General features: G+C 38.0%; 1 protein-coding gene across 4 annotated transcripts in view; it reads right to left on the bottom strand.

The window, feature by feature from the left end:
* Nucleotides 1–23,147, bottom strand: part of nek11.L (NIMA-related kinase 11 L homeolog) — a 152,666-nt gene that overhangs the window by 9,410 nt on the left and 120,109 nt on the right. For all 4 annotated transcript variants that reach the window (XM_018267502.2, XM_041566043.1, XM_041566044.1 and 1 more), the window contains one exon: nt 20,806–20,902. In XM_018267502.2, the coding sequence (XP_018122991.1) occupies nt 20,806–20,902 (97 nt within the window). The remainder of the gene's footprint in view (nt 1–20,805; nt 20,903–23,147) is intronic.

Genomic DNA, 23,147 nt, shown 5'->3' with positions numbered 1-23,147 from the left:
ACAACTCCTCCACAGTGTACAAAGTGCTTGTGTCTTCTTATATATTATTATCCTTTATTCACCAAAAAAGTGCTGGGTACGACAACCACTGTTGTAGGCTTCAAAACAACCTGGTTAATAAAAACATATGTACAATAAAAAGCCTAGTACTGCAATAAATTTTGCCTACTGGAGTAATCACTTGACACATTTGTAGCATGCTTTAGCCTCATTAACTATTTCGATTCAAGTCACCTATTTGCAACAGTATCATACACAGCCCTCTATGTAACCACTTATCATTCAGCAGTAAGCTTATTTTCTTACCTATTGTAAGGTTAGGGCAGGATTCACTTGTATCTGTGGATTTAAAGCAGAATATATGTAATTAACTTGTTATAGGAAGCATTTCACGCTCCACTGGTCATTTAACCCTACTGGCTGCATGCTATCCAATTTCTTAATCCACACAGCTTCCCTCTGAAGGAGTGCTTTTTTCTATCACCTCCTCTTGTATGTTGTTTCACCACTTCTATTACTAACCACCTCAACTGGGCTACATTATGATGGTATTCAGCAAAATGTCGGGACACTGCTGTATCTGTACTAGTGTTTGGGATAAAGCCAATCCTAGGTACTGACAAGGCACTTTCTAGTATTTGCAAACAAGCACCAATGTTTTGCTATAGGAAAGGAAAGTCGATTAAAGATAAACTCTGTAAAGCCGAACTAGAAACCAAATGTAGGATGCAAACAATCTTTCATAGCACCCCTCAAGTCGGAACCTTTCCATGCCTAAATTGCGTATGCTGCTCTTCTGTCATTAAAGGGAAACACATCAGCCATCCCACTAAAGGATATAAAGTCAGCATGAAGCATTACGCTACATGTAACACAAGTTCAGTGGTTTATTTATTGAAATGCCCCTGTGGGAAGGTTTATATAGGACAGGCCTCAAGAAGTGTGAAAGAAAGAATAAAAGAACACAAAGGGAACATAAGAAACGTTATCCCAAACACTAGTACAGATACAGCAGTGTCCCGACATTTTGCTGAATACCATCATAATGTAGCCCAGTTGAGGTGGTTAGTAATAGAAGTGGTGAAACAACATACAAGAGGAGGTGATAGAAAAAAGCACTCCTTCAGAGGGAAGCTGTGTGGATTAAGAAATTGGATAGCATGCAGCCAGTAGGGTTAAATGACCAGTGGAGCGTAAAATGCTTCCTATAACAAGTTAATTACATATATTCTGCTTTAAATCCACAGATACAAGTGAATCCTGCCCTAACCTTACAATAGGTAAGAAACAGAACATACAGGTTAGAAAAACTGAGGGGATAAACACCACAGCCAGTGTAAACGATATAAGCTTTCAAGTATTCTTTATATAAAACTAGACACTTAGGGGCAGATTTACTAAGGGTCAAAGTGAATTTTCGAAGTTAAAAACTTCGAATTTCAAACTATTTTTTGGGTACTTCGACCATCGAATAGGCCAAATTCGACTTCGACTTCAATTCGAAGTAAAAAGTTCGACTTCGAAAATCGAAGTACTGTCTCTTTAAAAAAAGTTCGACTTCAACACTTCGCCACCTTAAAGCTGGCGAATTGCAATGTTAGCCTATGGGGACCTTCTAGAACCTATAGCTAAGATTTGGCTAAGTTTTTAGAAGTTTAAGTCAAATCGTTCGATCAATCGATGAAATCGTTCGAATCATTTGATTCGAAGGATTTCATCGTACGATCGAACTATTTGACTTCGATTGAAAATGCCCAAATTCGATAAAAAGTCAAAGTCAAAGTAATCCAATTCGATGGTCGAATTTCAAAGTATTTTCCACTTCAAAATTCGACCCTTGATAAATCTGCCCCTTAGAATATTAATTCATGATGAATATGTACAGTATGTATTAACAGTATTCCATAATAAAGAATATATATATATATATATATATATATATATATATATATATATATATATATATATATATATATTACGATAATAAAGAATAGAAGGATGTTTTCTCAAGATAGGTGCTAAAATGCACCAGTGCAGTTGCCTATGGCAATTTTCTAAGAGATGGTAGACTGATAAAAACTAGTTGCTGGTTAGGTAGCTGCCCTTGTGCTTCTTTGTACCTATGTTTGCAAATGAGACTTTGTTACTACTTTGTTATTTACATGTGAGAAGACTTAGGTACAGCAGGCTTTGAAAAATACTTTTCTCCTTCTGCCCATTCTTTGCTTTGAGCAAACTGGTGAATAGCTATAATTGGCCGAGCCATGTGGACTCTTGCTATCTATTTCTGTCCATCATACACTTGTGCCTTTAACTTATATTTACATCTACGGATTAACAACACAGGAAAATCATGTAGTAAGCAATTCTGTGGGCCCTAAATTACTTCTAATAAGATTATAGTTCAATGTATTTTCAACCCACATGCTGTTTTTCCTGCACTAAGGAAGAGTCTCTGGGTATTTGGCAGGGTGTGTAGGCAAGCTGTGTGTTTCAACTCTATGGGCCTCGCTATAGCCCACAACATCTAAATAATCCCTTTAGTACCTAATGGAGTTAGTCTTTCATTACAAACTGATTATGATGCTTGCATTCATTTATCATATTTATCTGCCCCATTGCACTTATTTTATCTATCTTCTCAAGAGTATTTACAACATAATAGTATGACTGTCTATTACTGTTGACTTCAGCATGATTGTCCTTAGTAAGTTTGCACTATATTAGTTTCCTTATTCTCCCATCTGCTAACTAAATCTTAAGAAAGAAATATTCCATAAACGCATTTGAAATTGACCAAGGCAACCGTTATTTTAAAATAAAGATCGGTGCTTCTCCAAGCCCCCTGTAGATACCATCTTTACTGCTGATTTATAAAATATTATCTGGACTCAACAACTAGGCTTAGGGAACCACTTAAAAAATATATTATGTATATGTCATATAAAAGTCGGAATACGAGCCAAATTTGTAATTCATTCAGATTCACTTTACAAGGTAGCTCAGAAACCAACGAATTCTGCATTAGAATTTAATAATCAGCCCGGTAGTATCAGCTCCTACAACAGATAAACCTGACAACTGACATATTGAGCATGTGCAGTGTCCCCAACACTCAAAAGATGGCCTTACAAGATCCAAGATTCCAAGAAATGGCTTATTACTGTTATGGATCTATTGAACCTCTCTGCTGGTACAGTAAGCTCAGTAGATAAAATACATTATTTCTATGTATATTCAATTTCAGCCTTTAGTTCACCTTTAAGCCTCATGTTCAAATGGACGGTTTCTAAATTAAATAATAATAAGAGTTTATTTCCAGCATAGGCCTTAAATATTTATTTTATTTACAACAACAGAACTATGGAAAACCCAAGAGCAATGTAAGTTGTAAAATGTATTAGCTTATTAATATATTATGTTCCCACCACTTTACAGTACTCTGTAGCCTTTCCTGCTTACATTTAGCTTATAGAAAGTTTACAAGATGTGTAAATAAAATGTACTCAAGTGGCGAGGTCAAAAAGATGCATATCTCATAAATATTTCACAAAAGTTCAAGCATTAATCCATCAAACAAATTGGTTTCATTGTCTAAGTAATGGAAGCTGTCATAACAAAGTAGGGCAATTTGAAACAGATTGCACAGTTTCCAGGCTATTTTACTATTCTTGTCAAAAGATACAGTTTTTGCACTGCCAGGTGCTTGAATGCTTATTAAATCTGCCTTTTGGAAGAGACATGGGGGAGACTGTAAATAATAATATTCATTTATATGTGGGTACTGTATGTGTGTGTGCACTTTTATAAAGTACCAGTAAACCCCCGATTCTCTAAAGAATCGTTAATGAAAGAATGGTAACAACAGTGAGGCAGCAAAATGCGATGGGTGCTGATTCACTCTCCATCCCCAGGCAGCAACTGGCGACGCTAATTTGTGGGGATGTAGAGTGAATCTGTGCCGATTGCTTGTTGTTACCTATCTGCTATTAGAATTCTTAAATTTTGAGTTTATTGGTAGTAAAGTGTTACTGAAAAATTTCTTTATAAACAACATTTTTGGTGAAAATGTTCTCCTGTCCTTGAATGAGTTCTCCCTGGTGAGGTGTACTTAAAATCTTGACTTTAACATCAGATGAACGCTGCACTCTTGAAAATGCAACATAAAGTTGACCATGACCAAACACAGGCTCAGATAGGTAAATGCCGACTTTATCCAATGTTTGTCCTTGTGATTTGTTGATTGTCATGGCAAATGCAGCCTTAATGGGGAATTGTCGTCGTTTAAGTTTAAAAGGTAATTCCTGGTCAGAACTGGTAAGGTCAATTCTGGGAATCAAAATGGTAGCACCGCTATGGGATCCTGTAAGCCAGTGGTCCCCAACCAGTAGCTCGTGAGCAACATGTTGCTCTCCAACCCCTTGGATGTTGCTCCCAGTGGCCTCAAAGCAGGTGCTTATTTTTGAATTCCAGGCTTGGAGGCAAGTTTTGGTTGTATAAAAACAAGTGTACTGCCAAACAGAGCCTCAATGTAGGTTGACAATCTACATAGGGGCTGCCAAATGGCCAATCACAGCCCTCATTTGGCAACCCAAGAATATTTTTCATGCTAGTGTTGCTCCCCAACTCCTTTTGCTTATGAATGTTGCTCTCGGGTTCAAAAGGTTGGGGATCCCTGCTGTAAGCACTTCTGCCTTGATAACATTTTGTCTCATGGTCTTCACAACCAACCGTGTACCGTTACATAAACCTTGCTTAGTGTTAAGGTTTCTTAACAGCATGACTATTGTTCCTACTTTGAGTATTAGATTGTGTTGTGGTAATCCAGCAGGGTTGATAGTGTTTAAATATTGTAATGGGAAATTAAGTTTCTCACTTTCGTCTTCAGAATCAATACAGTCTGTACTCAGAAAGACACAGCTTTGTCCAGGAAGTAATGCAATCACTTGGTTGTTTATCATGTCAACATCAATATTTTTTGGAGATAATATAGCCCGTTTTGCTAATAATGGTATCTGGTCTAATGACAGTTTATTAACTGGTGTGACAGAGGCAGTGGAGTAGCTGCCGGCACTGGTGACAGAGGCAGACAGTTTATTAACTGGTGTGACAGAGGCAGTGGAGTAGCTGCCGGCACTGGTGACAGAGGCAGTGGAGTAGCTGCTGGCAGTCGGCACTGGTGACAGAGGCAGTGGAGTAGCTGCCGGCACTGGTGACAGAGGCAGACAGTTTATTAACTGGTGTGACAGAGGCAGTGGAGTAGCTGCCGGCACTGGTGACAGAGGCAGTGGAGTAGCTGCTGGCAGTCGGCACTGGTGACAGAGGCAGTGGAGTAGCTGCCGGCACTGGTGACAGAGGCAGACAGTTTATTAACTGGTGTGACAGAGGCAGTGGAGTAGCTGCCGGCACTGGTGACAGAGGCAGTGGAGTAGCTGCTGGCAGTCGGCACTGGTGACAGAGGCAGTGGAGTAGCTGCCGGCACTGGTGACAGAGGCAGACAGTTTATTAACTGGTGTGACAGAGGCAGTGGAGTAGCTGGTGGCACTGGTGACAGAGGCAGTGGAGTAGCTGCTGGCAGTCTGCACTGGTAACAGAGGCAGTGGAGTAGCTGCCGGCACTGGTGACAGAGGCAGACAGTTTATTAACTGGTGTGACAGAGGTAGTGGAGTAGCTGCCGGCACTGGTGACAGAGGCAGTGGAGTAGCTGCTGGCAGTCGGCACTGGTGACAGAGGCAGTGGAGTAGCTGCCGGCACTGGTGACAGAGGCAGACAGTTTATTAACTGGTGTGACAGAGGCAGAGGAGTAGCTGGTGGCACTGGTGACAGAGGCAGTGGAGTAGCTGCCAGCACTGGTGACAGAGGCAGACAGCTTATTAACTGGTGTGACAGAGGCAGTGGAGTAGCTGCCGGCACTGGTGGTGTGACAGAGGCAGAGGAGCGCCGCCATTACACAAACTCACAGAGGAGTAGCAACATGGCCGATGGTGCGTGCTGATTGGGCAGTGCGGTGCCGCCCACTCTCCCAGCAAAGAAGAGGTGGCGGGAGGCAGAAGGAGACAGCGGTAAGAGTGAGGGGGACGGTGTCTGGGGAGCCTGAATCTGCCGCCAGCACAGCGCATATGCCTCCTTCCTAACCTATGTCCGGCGTGTCTGACACGCCGGGCACTCACAGAGGAGTAGCAACATGGCCGCCCAGCAAAGAAGAGGCGGCGGGAGGCAGAAGGAGACAGCGGTAAGAGTGAGGGGGATGATCTTATGCCAGCAACCTATGTCCGGCGTGTCTTTCTGCGCGCGCATCTTTCCTAGCCTTTCAGCTGAAGATGCGCGCGCCGGGCATGAGTGAGGGGCCTCCCCGACACGCCGGGCATGAGTGAGGGGGACGGTGTCTGCCTGAATCTTCTGGCAGCTGGCAGCAACCTATGTCCGGCGTGTCTTTCTGCGCGCGCATCTTTGCTAACCTTTCAGCTGAAGATGCGCGCGCATCTGCCTCCCCGACACGCCGGGCATAGAAACAACCTTCGTTTAGTATATAGGATTAGTCCAATTAGCCTATGTCAAATACCTAAACAGGGACACAGGACTCCCAGATTTCTTTATAATTGTGATATTTGTGGTAGCTTTGGTCACTAATAAATAAACTAATTCTTATTAGAAAATATTATTTTCTGCTGGCAATAAGTGCAATGGTTAGCATTGAAGCTTTGGAGTGATGTGGCATCAGAAAGGAGGTTATAGGGGTCATTTACAATCCAGAACTGTGGGCATAAAACTTTAGGTGCGGCCATTGTGCAAACTAATAACCTATCCTTCCACTTCTGCATATTTCTCATTATCTACTGTATTACTATGTCTGTATGTCAGTTGTTAGATACTCATACTAATGTACAGTGTTGTGGAATATGGTGGGGATATATAAATCATTGTAACAAATATAGGATCTATGATCTGTAATGCTCGCGACCTAGGCTTTTTTTTTTTTTTTGGAATAAAGGATTTTTCTGTAATTTGTAGGATCACCATACCTTAAAAACCGCTATAAAAACATTTTTTTTTTAAAAACCCAATAGGATTGTTTTGCCTCCAATATGGATTCATGCACCTTAATTAGTAATTTAACATTTTTTTTAATTTTGCTTAAAATGGAGCGAGGGTCTTATAATTTGGAGCTCTCTGGATATTTGGGTTTCCAGATAAGGGATCCAATACCTGTAATAATATCTTACTTGCGCCAGTGTAGCCCAACAACAGCACTTTTCTACACTTAGGGGCACATTTACTATTGATCGAATATCGAGGGTTAATTAACCCTCGATATTCGACTATCGAAGTTAAATCCTTCGACTTCGAATATCGAAGTCGAAGGATTTACCGCAATTAGTTCATTTGAACGATCAAAGGAAAAATCGTTTGATCGAACAATTAAATCCTTCGAATCGTCCGATTCAAAGGATTTAATCCATCGATCAAATGATTTTTCGTCAATCAGAAAAAGCTAGGAAAGCCTATGGGGACCTTCTCCATAGGCTTACATTGGTGCTCGGTCGGTTTTAGGTGGCGAAGTAGGTGGTCGAAGTTTTTTTTAAAGAGACAGTACTTCGACTATCGAATGGTCGAATAGTCGAACGATTTTTAGTTCGAATCGTTCGATTCAAAGTCGTAGTCAAAGTTCAAAGTAGCCAATTCGATGGTCGAAGTAGCCAAAAAAATACTTCGAAATTCAAAGTATTTTTTATTCTAATCCTTCACTCGAGCTTAGTAAATGTGCCCCTTACTGAATCTGCTGCTCAGGGGAAGCATTCACCTTACTTTATGGCTGTGCTGTCCATCTGTGTTATTATAATAAATGAAGGTTTTGTGGTCTTACATACAAGACTGACTCACTGACATACTGTACATAATTTATAAATCCAACATTTGAAAAATGGAACAAGGGACAAAAAGTTCTGCCGTGCGCAGTGTGGCAAATTTATTTGGCCACATCCATTTTATGACCACACCCCACATTCTGGGAGTTTTAGGGCCATATTTTCATGTGTTATTACAGTTTGGCTAATGAAGGTGAATTGCCGCTTAAGCTACAAGTCTCATTTCTCCCAAGAGACCTGCTTATCTTAAAAAGTTACAATTGTATCTAAGTGCAGGTGCTAAGTATTCTGGGCTCTCTGCCAAAAGTCTCTTATTTAATTAAGTTTCCGAAACATTGTATCTGTTTCTGGAATCAGTGTAGGAGATCAAAGAGAAATGAAGGACATTTCAGTAAGAAAGCAGGACTGTGGGCAGAGCTGTCAAAATCAGCACTGTCCTGCAAAAACTGGGACAGTTGGGATGAGTGCAGTTTTTCACCTTATCCAGAAAACCCAGGTCTTGAGCATTCTGGAAAACAAGCCCCATACCTATATAGCAATTAAATGATAAATGACCACAAATATGTTTATATATATATATATATATATCTATATATATATACTGTATATATATATATATATATATATATATATATATATATATATATATATATACTGTATATATATATATATATATATACTGTATATAGTAGTAAAGGGACCCGCACTCCAAGTTTCATGTGAAAAAAGTGCTAAATTTTACTGTATATACTATATATATATATATATATATATATATATATATATAAAAATATTTACGTATAATTACCATAATAAGTTTAAATAAACATTTCTATTAAAATCAATTGATTAGTCAACTTTACTTTTACATAGGGGGATTTTTTTCTTTAATATCTTCCAATTAATTACTTTTCTATAGTTTTCTATGTGGGAAAACACAGCAACTGAAGCATACACAAATATAAAACCGGCTGACTCGGGAGATCCAATTGAGAATTCAGACAATGACAAGATAATTTGTAATAGCCTGTTCATCCCAGGCAGCTTCCATGCCATCTAACATGCATTCTAGATGTATCATTAAGAATGTACCTTAACCCCTGCAGCAAGCCTCATCTAACACATGCAGATTTAGTGCTGGCTCATTGCAAAGCTCCGCTAGGATTTAATGCAGAGTTACTCTCCCTTCAGTTGTTGCTCTGATAACAAGACATCTTTTTCTGGGCCAAGGGCTTCTGGCATTTGGAGGTGTCAAGCCAGGAACATTAGGCAATAAACTGTGTGTTCTCAACATGCCTCTTTTCTTTTTTTATAAAAAAGGGGCAAAACTAATTTTTGATTGCATTCACCTTCATATGAGTAGGTGAATGTAGTCACATACAGTAGCTCACATTTGTGCAGAAAATCTATAAATCACAGCTAATCGATTCCTACACAGTTTTGGTTTCCTTGATGGTGATACTTCCTCTCTTGTGGCTTTGGACAAGTGACATTTTCCCTGCATCTTAGGCACAAATGTGGACTGTAAGCTTTGCTGGTCTCAGTTTGACTGAGATCTAATTAAATTGGCAGTTTTGGGGTTCTGTAATCTGCTCCTGGAAATTGACAGTTAAGCATTAAACTATCTTATTAAATAGTATGGGAACATTTTTGAAAGGGTACAATACAGTATTTTCTAATCAGATGTTATGTGCTTCAGGCAGGGTCGCTATTAGAAAATCACGGTACAACAAAAATTTCTGGGCTCCGCCAACCCCAGCCTCCAAGCCCCACCCCCCAGTGCTTCGGCACGACTTTGGTGCTAACAAGGAGGTCCCGGCTATTTTGAAAAGTGGAGCACAGCCGGGCCCCCTTTTAGGCCCGGTACAACAGTCCCCCCTGTGCCCCCCTGATGGCGGCCCTGATTACAGGACCTGGGCAATCAATGGACCAGTGACATAACTAGATGGGACCCACAGCAAATTCAATTTAGGGCCCCAAAATATTGATGTTGGCCGAATCCTTCTGCCCGGCTGAACCGAATCCGAATCTGCATATGCAAATTAGGGGCGAGGAGGGAAATAGCATGACTTTTTGTCACAAAACAAGGAATTAAAAAATGTTATCTCCTTCCCACTCCGAATTTGCATATGCAAATAAGGATTCAGTTCGGTATTCGACAAAATCTTTCTCGAAGGATTCAGGGTTTCGGCCGATTTCAAAATAGTGGATTCGGTGCATCCCTCCTGTTTACTGATAAAATTGTGTTTTATTGCAGTAAATTTTCAAAGTTAGGGCTTAGAGCAGTCTGCTTCTTGGGTAGGTGAGCAGTATGGTCTGTCCCATTTCCAAATGCATTTATGTCACTTTATATGTACCCTACCTAGAATAGACTGATTCTTGACTGGGAAGTCACTCATGTGCTCATGTCTGGTTTCACCTACATTGCTCTGATTGCTTGTAAAGGGAACTATAAATCAATCTGCCACTGTCAAACTCATCTGCGATGATTCCACTCAGGTCTCATTAATATCCAGCATTAGAATAAAAGCCGGGCAAACCAATGTGAAGGCTAAAAATGTCACATGAAAAAGAATATTAAGGAATCCATATATCATTTTGATATGCAAGCCCTTCCAAATGCAAACAACGTATTCCATGACATAATAGACAATGTTTTTTTATTTCACAGTTTGAACTTGCCAAATATTCATTGTTCTTGGAGATTACACCCCTGTGGGAAATATAAATATAATAACTAATAATGTCATACTTTATATGTGAAATATTAGACTATTAAAAGCCATTGATGTTCAGCATATTTTAGTAAAATGTAAGTAAAATAATTTCTTCTCATATAAGATTTAATATGGATTGAGGCTACTGTTTTTTTTCCAGTAAACACTTCATACTGAAGTATGAACAGCACTTGGGTTTTCATTAATATATTGCACTCACATATGGATGGGAAATTAAAAAGCAAAAATAAACCTCATGGGTAACTCATGGGTAAATTCCCCTGATGTCTATATTGCTAGTGCATTACTAATAGGATTGCTACCTAGCCAATTCTATTTAAAGGGAACACAACAGTTATAGGAAGGTCATTATTTTTCCATTATTCTTTTGTGTGATAAGACTGCTCTAAGGTATCAGTGGGCCAAGGACAAGGATAAAATTGATGCCCCCATATCACCAAGACATGTGTTGTAGTATTACCATCAAGCAGGTGAATAAGAGTAAGCAACCAAAATATATCATTATGTTGTGCCCTTTATATATTTTTTCTTTAAACCTGGATCTCTTAATCCATGGATTATGCCGGCAAACATGGGTTTGTAGGGTCTTCTATAATAAAGGTAAATTCTCTTCTATAATACATAATCCTAACCAAATCTTTGGGCACAAATCTGACTCTGAGGCTTAATATGAATGTCACCAAAGTAGGTATACAAAAATCTTAATTTATTTGCTGTTTTACATGATAAAAACAATCATTATCAGTATTCTTTAAAACAGCATATGTTTGAAGGGGAACTATTGCGAAAATGAAAATTTAATATAAGCTTCCTCATACTGAAGTAAGAACCATTCTAAATACAATCAATAACATATTCTGCATTTTTTCTGAAATAATCAAGTTTATATTCACTAATCCTCTCTCATTCTGTCTTCATGCAGTAGTGGGGTGTCAGATGAATGATCCAATATATCTTACAGGGGGGCTCCCTTTCCTATCAGATGTATTCGAGCTCACTCATATAATTGATTCCAGTACAAACAAAATCTAACAAGATAATTGCCTTTTGCACAAATTCTGAATGTAGATAGACAGGAGCTCCCTATAAAATATAGTGGATCATTCATCTGACACCCAACTCCTGAATGAAGAGAGAAACAGATGCTGAGAGAGGAATAGTGAAGATAAACTTGATTATTTAGAAACAGTACATCATTTTTAAATGATTGTGTTTAGAAAGTTTCTTATTTCATTATGATGAAGCTACTATTAAATTTAAATTTTCCCGATATTTCCCCTTCAATCATATGTTGTTTTAAAGAATACTGATAATGATTATTTTTATCATGTAAAACAACAAATAAATTAAGATTTTGTATACCTTCTTTGGTTTGGTTTTAGAAGAGAATTTAACTTTATCATAGAAGACAGTACCAACCCATGTTTAACGGCACACCCATGGATTAAGAGATCCAGGTTTATAGAGAAAGTATATCCGATTTATAACAGAAGTTGACATTCTAGAAATTCTTGGCCTGTGCAACCCATAGAGAACACACAGAAGCACTTTATGGATTAATAAATGATACATTTCAGTGGTGTAACTAGATGTTACTGGGCCCCATAATAAATTAATTTTAGGGCCCCAAAAGATTGGTAAATTAACCTAATCTACCAAGATATCGTGGGATTGCTCATTAATTAGGCCTTTACTGGGCCCCCTACACTCCTGGGCCCCGCTGCAACCGCAGGGTCTGCTTCCTCTGTAGTTACGCCCCTGATAACATTTCATCATGTGCCTTTGACTATTTTCATGAAAGCCTCCTAAATGTCTGAAGAATAATATTATGCCATGGATACGATTCCAGTAAAGTTTTCCCAAGCAAGAAATCCAAGCAACTGAAACTTTTTCCAGCTATGCAATTCCTCTATGTTTTTTAATATGTTTCTTTGGGGAGCACTAATGTAGACAAGAGGTAAGTCTGACAACCCTCTGCATTTTACGTATTGTACTGTTTATGGCAGAAATGACTGAAAATTAAAATTGATTATGGCTTTTACTATTCCATTTAGAAAAAGAATAGAATGACTTTCAGTAGCAGAGCCCGTTGCCTCCACTAAGCCATTAAAACTTAGCAGCACTTTCAATTAAATCCCCACTTAAACAGAGGATTAAATGAATCTACAAGGAGCTGAAGATGCAATACCAAGACACGGCCACTTGACCTTTACAATAATAATAATAATACATGTAATTATCAAGGCTACTTATAAACTCTTGAAAGATTTTAAAGAGATTTTCCAAAAAGGATGAAATGGTTTCTACAGTTCAGACAAATGAGAAAATGGTGTGCTATTTCTGCAAGATAAGAAAAGAGCACTTAATGCAGCACTTTTGCATGACAGTAATAGAATAAGGATTTGACAATGGAATTCAGTGCTGACAAATGGTCTGAAGACTGCAGGACCCAGCAAGTCATTAACACAACAGAAACAGGATGTCAACAGTTGGTCTGCAATAAGTACTATAAGTGCAGTCAGTTATTGACTTAGGAAACAATTCTCAAGGAAGCTCATAAAGAATTTCTCTGTACTTTAGTTGTTAGCTATATATTTATAAGGTATATACGTAGAGACAAAAAGGTATTGTCTTGTGATATACGCAATTTACACAATCATTTTTACTCTACTGTATAAAACACAGGCTGGTTTGTATGGGTTCTTTTCTTAAAGTAAAATTTAATCTGAAAAGATTTTAAACCTGCCAGCTGTGTTCTTTATGGGTACAGGTGGAGTGATTTGTTGTGACATCACAGTGAGCACCTTGGGGCACCACAGCAGGATGTGCCACAACATTCATTTCAATGGAAACAGCTGTGATTTTTTTTATTTTTAATGAAGTGACATAGTAAGCCATGAGATTGAAATGTCTACATACAGTTTCCACCGAATGTAAGTGCACAAAAGTATCTCTGATATCCCGTACATTGGGTTTTCCCAATAACGGGTCTTTCCATAATTTGTGTCTCCATACTGCATATTTATCGAATGAGTACTTCTATAGTCAAAGTATTTTTTCCAGAGAAAACGGCTGTACTCGATTGAAGTAAAATCGTACGATCTAACAATTCAATCAAAAAAAACCTTTGACTTCTCAAAACTTGCCCAAAACCCTCAGATAGGTTCTAGGAGGTCCCCCATAGGCTAAACAGCAATTCGGCAGGTTTAAGGTGGAGAAGTGTGAACGTTTTTTAAAAACACAGTACTTCGATTTTCAAGTTTTTTCAATTCAAATCGAATTTTAGCCGATGGTCAAAGTACCCAAAAATTACTTCGAAAATCCACTTCGACCCTTGATAAATCTGCCCATAAGCCTATTTATCAAAGGTTTATTTGTTTTTTTCCTGAAAAATTCAAGTTTTCAAGGGTAGTTTTAAGTAAAACCTTTTTTTAAAAGAAAACTCATTTTTGAGATTTATTATACCCCTAAGCTGGAAATAGCTTGAAAATACTCCAGCTAAAACCTGTCAAGGTCATGTAGAAGTAAATGACAGTTTGTCAAATGTTTAGAACCTTCATGATGTTTGGGGGTTTTTTCAGTTGGTTTCGCTCGAAAACTCGATTAATTTGAGCAATTCGAGTATTTTCCTGCCAAAAACTCGATAAATTCGAGTTTTTTCATAAATTAGAACCCATTTGAGTTGTGAGTTTATTTGAGGTATAAAAAACCTCACAAATACGACCTTTGATAAATAACCCCCTAAGTCTACTAAAAAATCATTGAAAATAATTTCAGTGGTATTGTCTTACATCCAATACCTTAGTTAGAATCAAGTACAAGGTACTGCTTTATTATTACAGGGGCAACGGAAATTATTTTTTAAAACCTGAATTATTTGCTTAAAATCAAGTCTATGGGTGATGGCCTCCTGTAATTCGTAACAGGTTTACAAATAATGGACAAAAGGCAGGGTGATTTGATACAAAGAAACCCACTAACTGTCAGCAGATACCATAGTTCAGGCAATAAATACATGAATATAGATGTGCTGTGTGCATACAAATAGCTCAAGCCCTTGAGTTGCATTATGATAGTGGGGAAGAGTGCAATGTGGGGCCTATCTGCTGGCACTTCACACGCTACCCCACCATTAGTAAACAAGGCCACAATGAGGCTCCTTGTTATATACAGGTATGGGACTTGTTATCCAGAATGCTGTGTACTTGAGGTTTTCCAGATAAGGGGTCTTTGCATAATTTAGATCTCCATACCTTAAGCCTACTAAAAAATCATTTAAGCATTAATTAAATCAAAAAGGATTTTTTTCCCACTGATCAGGATTAACTATACCTTGATTAGGATCAAATACAAGGTACTATTTAATTATTACAGAGAAAAAGGAAATCATTTTTTAAACATTTGAATTATTTGATTAAAATTAAGTCTATGGGAGATGACCTTCCCGTAATTCAGAGCTTTCTGGATAACAGGTTTCTGGATAACGGATCATATCATCTTGTCCTGATGAACATGAGATTGCAATTTTTGTTGCCCTTATTAACTATACGAACAAGGATAAGCACCACTGCTGTCATAGTAACACTTTCGTAAGCACCAGTGGAAAGAAAGAGTACATAACAATAGCAATAATCCTTTTTGAAAGCTAGTATCTATACAGTAAAGTGTATGTGTAGGATCTGGCAAGGATTTATATGGGTGATTGTAGGTTCTAAGATGGAAAGCAGAACTAAGTAACACAAAGAGGTCACCTTTTTCACAGTCAGCTGTCCCTAGTGACTCAATTTACCTGGAAAGCTCGACCTGTGAGGAGACATATCTTTTCCTATAAATACAACACAGCTCCTTGTGCTACAAAACTCAGAGGAATTTCACAACTGGATTTAGAAGATCAGATGAAAAGCCACATGATAAAAGATAATATAAATATATATGGGTTATATAAATGGGTTAGAAAAAAGAATCTAATGAGTTTTACAATAATAGATCTACTGCCTTTAAATTCAAGTACCTTGCATGCAGTCTATGACAGTTTTTACAAAAAGTATATTTTTAAAGTATTGTTAAGATAACAGACAACAAGTTTTTATCACAAAGTTGCCATTTCTAGTTCAACATTTAGGGGGTTATTTATCAAAATCCAAGTTTTTCTGATCCAACCAAACTAGAATCCACAATTTGCCCTTATTTATTAATAAAAATACATGAGCTGCTTTAGAAGGTAAAAATTACACTTTCAATATTAGAAGAACAATCACACATAGAAAATAAAAAGTAATTGGAAAAAGTCTTTATTTCTGGTGACCTATCTGAAACCAACTGAACTATTATTAATTATTAATAAATAACCCCTTAAATTGCATGATAATAAATACCCCCCTGCACCAGGAAAAGATTTTTATTGTATTTTAATTTCTTATTATTAACCATGTTACTAAGCAATAAAAATTCAAACCAGCAATGGGGCCTCTGCATTTTATATTGTAAGAGTAAGAGACTTTGTAAAAGAAAAGTACCTTAGTAATGTATACCACTAATGCACAGGAAGGAGTGGTTCGCCTTTTTTCTAGTTTTTGAATTATTTGCCTTCTTCGTATGACTCTTTCCAGCTTTCAAATGGGGGTCACTGACCCCACCTGAAAACAAATGCTCTGTAAGGCTACAAATGTATTGTTATTGCTACTTTTTCTTACTCTTTCTATTCAGGCCTCTCCTATTCAAATTACAGTCTCTTCTTCAAATCAGTGCATGGTTGCTAGGGTACTTTACACCCTGCGACCAGACTGCTGAAATTGAAAACTGGAGAACTGCTGAACTGCTGAATAAAACCTAAATAACTCCAACCTCAAATAATAAAAATGAAAACCAATTGCATATTGTCTCAGAAGGTGAACAACCCATTTCATGAGCAGTGCAAGACAATTTGGTTCTGAACTTTGATTTAAACCAGTTTCTCATTGTTCTGTCTATTGTATTGTCCAGGGTTATGAACACCCTCCAGCAGGGGCGCTCCGCCAATGAGGCGAGCTGAGTCGCTCCAGAGAAGATTCCAGGGGCGGCAAAAAGCCGCTTCTGCACCTTTAAGAGCCGAATTATTCGGCTGTACTATTGCGAGAGAGCGCAATTGCGCTCTCCGCATTAGTGTTCCTGCCTCCCCTCCCGACAGGTAAGACGGCAAGTGGGGGGTGGCATTGCCTCAGTCGGCTCCTTCGTCAGGTCCCTGCCCTCCAGTACAGGTGACAGTAATTTCTTAAGTAAGGTAATGTCATATTCCACAGCACTTGTTTAAATTTGCCATGAAAGTTAGCATCCTGTTGAGAAGATCCCCCTAGAAAACATAAGCTAAACAAATAATTAACAGGCTTTCCCATCTGGGAATAACTAGAGCGGTTCTGCTCTCTATGCTTTGCTTACCCAGATGTCCATTCTTTGGTTTCCTTAGTGCTTGTAACGATCGCCGCCCGGAGCAGGCCCAGGAGCTCCGGGCGGCGCGTCCATCTTCGCCGGCGTCGCTCCCAAAATGGCGGCGCCCATGGCCGCCACGTGGGTAGCGGCGCCGGGCGATGACGTCAGCGCGCCGACGTCGGCGCAAGAGCGTCAATGACGTCAGAATGGCGCCAAATTTGAAAATAAAAACTCCAACTAGACGCCAGAATGGCGCCCAAGAATAGGATTACTTTCCTGAAGCATATCCTGGGTTTCCTGTGTGCCTTATTGCCTAATATTGTTCCTGCCTTGTATCCTGACCCTTTGCCTGGACTTTGGACTTTGATTGTATTCTGCCTGCCTGTGAACTCTTGCCTGATCCTGACTATTCTCCGTTTAACCCTTTGGATACCGCGACCTTGTTCCCTCAAGAGGGCTTCCTCCTTGATCCAGACAACCTCCCTGGAGGGAGCTCCCGGCTCCCTGACAGTGCTAAATGATGAGGCAGATCAGTTATGTGAAGCTACAGAATTAAATATTGGTTAGAATAGCAAGTGCATTTTATTATAGGTAGCCTGCAGCAAAAGTCAAATGCGGTTGAATTGGAAGTAAGAGATACAAATATTCCAAGGTAGATTTCTCCTACAGACATCAAAGGGGAATTAAAGTCTAAAATAGAATAATGCTAGAAATGCTGTATTTTGTACACTAAACATGAACATGAACTTACTACACCAGAGGCCTAATTGAACAAATGATTTATGCTTTCAAAGTTGGCCACAGGGGGTCATCATCTTGTAACTATATTAAAGATCCTTGCAAGACCAAAACTATGCACATGCTCAGTGTGGTCTGGGCTTCAGTTGAAAGGTTAAGCTTAGGGATCGCCATAAATGATCAAAATAGCACAAGTCAAATAATATGAGCCATAGAAGCTGATACAGCAAGACTGATTAATAATCACAATAAGCAGACTGCGCAGGGTCTGCGGAAACAATCTCTACACGGTTGCCGGCTGCTGTACAGGGAAACAAACAAAGCTGCTAGAGGTCAGGGAAGTAAGGTGGGGTGGCTCCCTCGGCTGTTTGAAAGTATGATCGTTTCCCTGCAGAGCCGTTAGGGACCATCTGAAGTTTCCTATCTGCAGCTGTCAGAGCAAGTAAAACGAAGGGGGAATTTCACTGAATACAGGCATGTTTATTATAAAAATGGTACACATTTATAATCAAAAGATATTGGAGATAGATTTCTTTTTCATTAAAGAAAGTAAAAATGGGATTTTATTTTTTTGCCTTTATATCCCCTTTAACCTAAAAGAAAAATTCCAGAAAATTCAAAGTAGGGATGTTTTTAAAAAGAGAGAGAGGATCAGAGAGAAGTGTATAATGGTACCAGACTACATTAAGGGGGTTATTTATTAAAACTCAAATTCATCTGGCTGGGGTTTTTGGGACAAAAATTTTATTTTTTTTGTGAAAAAAAACCTGAATTTTACTAGATTTATTATACCCCAAGCTTGCAAAAAGCCAGAATTTGAAAATCCACCATCGCAAGACCTGTCGAGGTCCTGTATAAGTCAATTGGAGAGGCACCTATCTCAATTTTGAAGCTATCATGGTCTGCCCTGGGTTTAGCCCGAAAATCCAAATGGACAAAAAAAACTAAAAAAATTGTGTGATTTCCGTAAAAAACCCCTCGAGTTAATTGTTTTTTTCAACAACCCGATGAAATCTTTTATTTAATTAATAAATAAGCTACAATCAGGCATGGCAGTTTGGTCGTGCTATTGTTATTGATATTATGAGATAAATTAGAATTTTAGTAAATAACCCCATAAATATCACATGATACTGGATCAGGTAATGTGAACCAAGGTAGACACAGACGAATACCAACCCCTAAATGGGACTTGCTGCTTTATGAGGTCTGTTTATTATTTACTATTATTAGGACCCCTATGTTTTATGACCTTTTCCAGGGACAAGTTAGAATGCCTAAACTACTTCAAGAAAAGTGAAGGAAAGTGAGAGGCAAAAGCCTATTGTTACTGGTCACTATATCCACAACATATGGAAGTCTGTGCTTTACAGCCATAGCCAGTAAGTGCATACAATTAAAGTCTCTTTTCTCAATTATGCCGTTTACTTTTCAATATTTCATATTTTACTGCCTTATGCTAAGGACCTAGCAAACTTTTTTTTACTGCATGTTAATGTTTTTTTTAACACTCTACCAATGTTTGGGAAGCCAAATCTGCTGATGCAGGTTTAATCAGTACCTCTAGAAATTATTCTATTATTTAAAACAGCTGGAAGGCTCATAAATGTGACATTTGCTGTATAGAACATATCACACGCAGGGATGGCAGGAAGCTCCATCAGCTCTAGCATTTTATAAAGCCAAAGGCATTATTTTTGAAAATGTCACAAATATTTTTAAAACCATTGAAATTATACTACTTTTACAGCTTCATAGCCACTGCACTCTGATGTGAGACTCAGGCACAAGTTGCAGTCAGAGTGGATACTGCATAATTTCTAATGAAGTTGTTAAAAATATTAGCAAGTAATTCTTTTGGCGCAATGTCTATTGTGTCAGTTTCAACTGTTAGGAATGTAATCAGGAAATGGAAGGCCACAGGCACATTTGCTGTAACACCCAGGTCTGGCAGGCTAGTTCAGGGACTGGGGCCCTTGTTAAATTCGAGGGTCGGATGAATTCAACCCAATATCATCAAATTCTTCAGGAAAATGTTCAAACATCAGTCACAAAGTTGAAGTTACACAGGGGTTGGATATTCCAACAAGACAATGACCCTAAACACAATTTCGAAATCTACTTCAAAATCTACAAAAGTACAATATTCTGGAATGGTCATCACAGTACCCCATCAAAAATCTATGGGACGATTTGAAACAGGCTGTCCATGCTCGGCAGTCATCAAATTTAACTGAACTGGAGAAATTTTGTATGGACGAATGGTCAAAAATACCTCCATCCAGAATCCAGACACTCAGCAAAAGCTATAGGAGGTGTCTAGAGGCTGTTACATTTGCAAAAGGAGGCTCAACTAAGTATTGATGTAATATCTCTGTTGGGGTGCCCAAATTTATGCACCTGTCTAATTTTGTCATGATGCATATTTTCTTTTAATGCAATAAACTTTATGTAACTGCTGAAATACTACTGTTTCCATAAGGCATGTAATATATTAAAAGGAAGTTGCTACTTTGAAAGCTCAGCAAATGATAAACAAAACTCCAAAGAATTAAGAGGGGTTCCCAAACTTTTTCATATGACTGTATAACCACAAGTACCTGGGCATCATGCAAAAATAGATGTTAAAAGTATTGAAGTTGCATCCAAACACGCTCCTAGCAGTTCCATATAGTTGTGCTATCACAGCAAAGTGCCAAAAGAATCACAAGCAAATTGCATTTTAACTCTGCAAATGACACAATCCCACTATAAAAATAGTGCTCTCCTCTTATCAGCCCCATGATGAGATATTTTAGGCACATGCTTTCATTGTTGAAATCTGCAAATAATCTATATTCTACAAAATGTAGACATTTGGCTCAGATGTGAAGCAGAATGGAAGGGTTTTCTGTTTCACACAAATCGCATGAATGGTTATAATTCATGTGATTTTTGTTCAAAGACCAAAAGTAAATGATACAATTGTATAATACAGAAGAGTAACAAACAATAACAGGAAACAGGACATGTGTATCCTTAACATCTGCTTACAGCTGTTCTCTCAAACCACTACTTACTCTCTCATGCGGCTCAGCTTGGTTTGTGCCATGGTACCATTTATATCACTTGATCTCAAGGGAACAGGTGGAGACATGTTGGTGGCAGCATCTGTATCTAAAGATCGATAGAGACAGACACAAAGTCATTCACTGTGCACCATGAAATGATTCTGGAACAATGACAAGAACAGCACAGCAGCACATTATATTGAATAGAATGATGTGAACGATGTACTTTACAAGCACAGCATATATTTTCAATTACTTTACTCAAAAGGCAAAGTAAGACATTGGCAGATATGAATGCAGCTAATTCTTAAAATGCAAGATACTCCTGTTGCAAATCTCATTACTGTTATGAGAATATACATGTGTACATTTTAGTCTGTGATCCTGAAGGCTACAGATTCCTAATTGATTTATGGTTGTTGGCCTTGTACCATGAAACAATGAGAGTTGAAAATTGAGAGCAATTCTAGCAATTTAAGGATTTTTATTGCAGAATGTTAGGGTAACTTGAACACTGACCAGGGCAACCTCATGGGAAAGTTTATATACAATTTTTAGGATTACATTTCTACAACATTATGCCTACAAATTAACTGTTAATTGTTACTCAAATCTTGTTTTATAGAGACCAAGGACAACTCTATCATTCAATTTATGCTGCCTATTTGCTCTGATGTCAGCAAGATAAAAGAAATGCAGAAATCACAAATGGGCAACTATAATAAATGTATAAACAAATAAAAAGGAGATATTGACTACTGCCAGCAGCCCCATAATATGATCTGTAAAGCCTACAGCCACTCAAACCTAAGGTCCTTAATCCAAATTTCTCAGTGAATAACATGTGTGGGTACTGAAAAAAAAAATATAGCTTGCCAACTATATATATTGCTGGAATCAATGTATAGCTATGGAACCGATTATCCAGAATGCTCTGGGACCTGAGAATTTCTGTATATGGCTTATTTCCATTATTTGATTTCAACTAAAAAATAATTTAAACATTAATTAAACCCAATACAATTGTTTTGCCTCCAATAAGGATTAATTACAGTATATCTTAGCTTGGGATCAATTACAAGGCACTGTTGTTTTATTATTACAGAGAAAAGGAAAATCCTTTTTAAAAATGTGAATTATTTGATTAAAATGGAGTCTATGGGAGATGGCCTTCCAGTAATTCAGAGCTTTCTAGATAACGGGTTTCGGGATACTTGGTACCATACCTGTACAAGTAAAATTAAGGCTGCCATAAACTATCCCTCATGCATTACCTGTGTCCCAAAGCCCCTCAAGCTTTCATGACATATACATAATAAATCGAAATATTTTGTTGGGTATGAGATCTATTATCCAGAATACTCAGGATCTTGGATTTTCCAGATAAAGGATCTTTCTGTAATTTGGATCTTCATGTCTAAAGTCCACTAGAAAATCATTTAAATATTAAATAAACCCAAAAAGCTTCAGACCAGGATTAATTATATCTTAGTTTGGATCAAGTACAAGGTACTGCTTTATTTTTAAATAGAAAAAGAAAATCATTTTTAAAAATTTGAATTGTTTGGATAAAATGGAGTCTATGGGCATTAATTCAGAGCTTTCTGGATAATGGATTTCTGGATAATGGGTTTCCGGATAACGGGTCCCATGCCTGTATAAAATATGCCTATATTTCACCTCTACTTTCAGGAGAAATGCTATAACAGTTACTTTATTTTTTCATAAATTCAAAATATTTGCATTTATTTATGCACCAATTACAAAAAACACCTCCTGAAAGATAACAGCATGTTGTATTGATAGAGACAGAAACCCTGTTACAAGAACAATGCAGAATTATTCATGCATGCAGCATTAAGTGATGCACATATATTTTGATGGGTAGAGATAAATTCTACATGCTGATTTTGTCAGAAACACGTTGTTGATTTAGGTATAGGAATGAAATACTAATGAAATTGAGATCAGCAATAAACTTGGAATTGGCTAACAGCCATCTCAATTTAAACAGTTGCGAGTGTGTGAGATCTTTCAGCTTGATACACTAAATTTTACTGTAAATAAAACAGTAGCAATAGGCCAGATGCAAATCAGTTAAGGCACTATGCAATTTAAAAAATATCTACAGTATGCTTGGATATGAGCAAGTTACTTAGGCATAGACATGTATCTTGCTTAATACTGTAGGTCCATTGCCCTGAAATAGATGTTAATGCAGCCTGCCCTGAAGGTGGCGCATATTATAGGGTTCCTTCTGCAATCATTTCTCCTTCTTTTTGTTGAATTGGATGGTACACGTCTCTAATTCCCATTATTTATTTAATATCTTACTACATTCCATTTCTTTT

The sequence above is a fragment of the Xenopus laevis genome, chromosome 6L (genome assembly GCF_017654675.1).
Source record: "Xenopus laevis strain J_2021 chromosome 6L, Xenopus_laevis_v10.1, whole genome shotgun sequence".
Lineage (NCBI taxonomy): Eukaryota > Metazoa > Chordata > Amphibia > Anura > Pipidae > Xenopus > Xenopus laevis.
The sequence above is the reverse complement of the archived record's forward strand: the minus strand, read 5'-3'. Positions and strand labels throughout refer to the sequence as shown.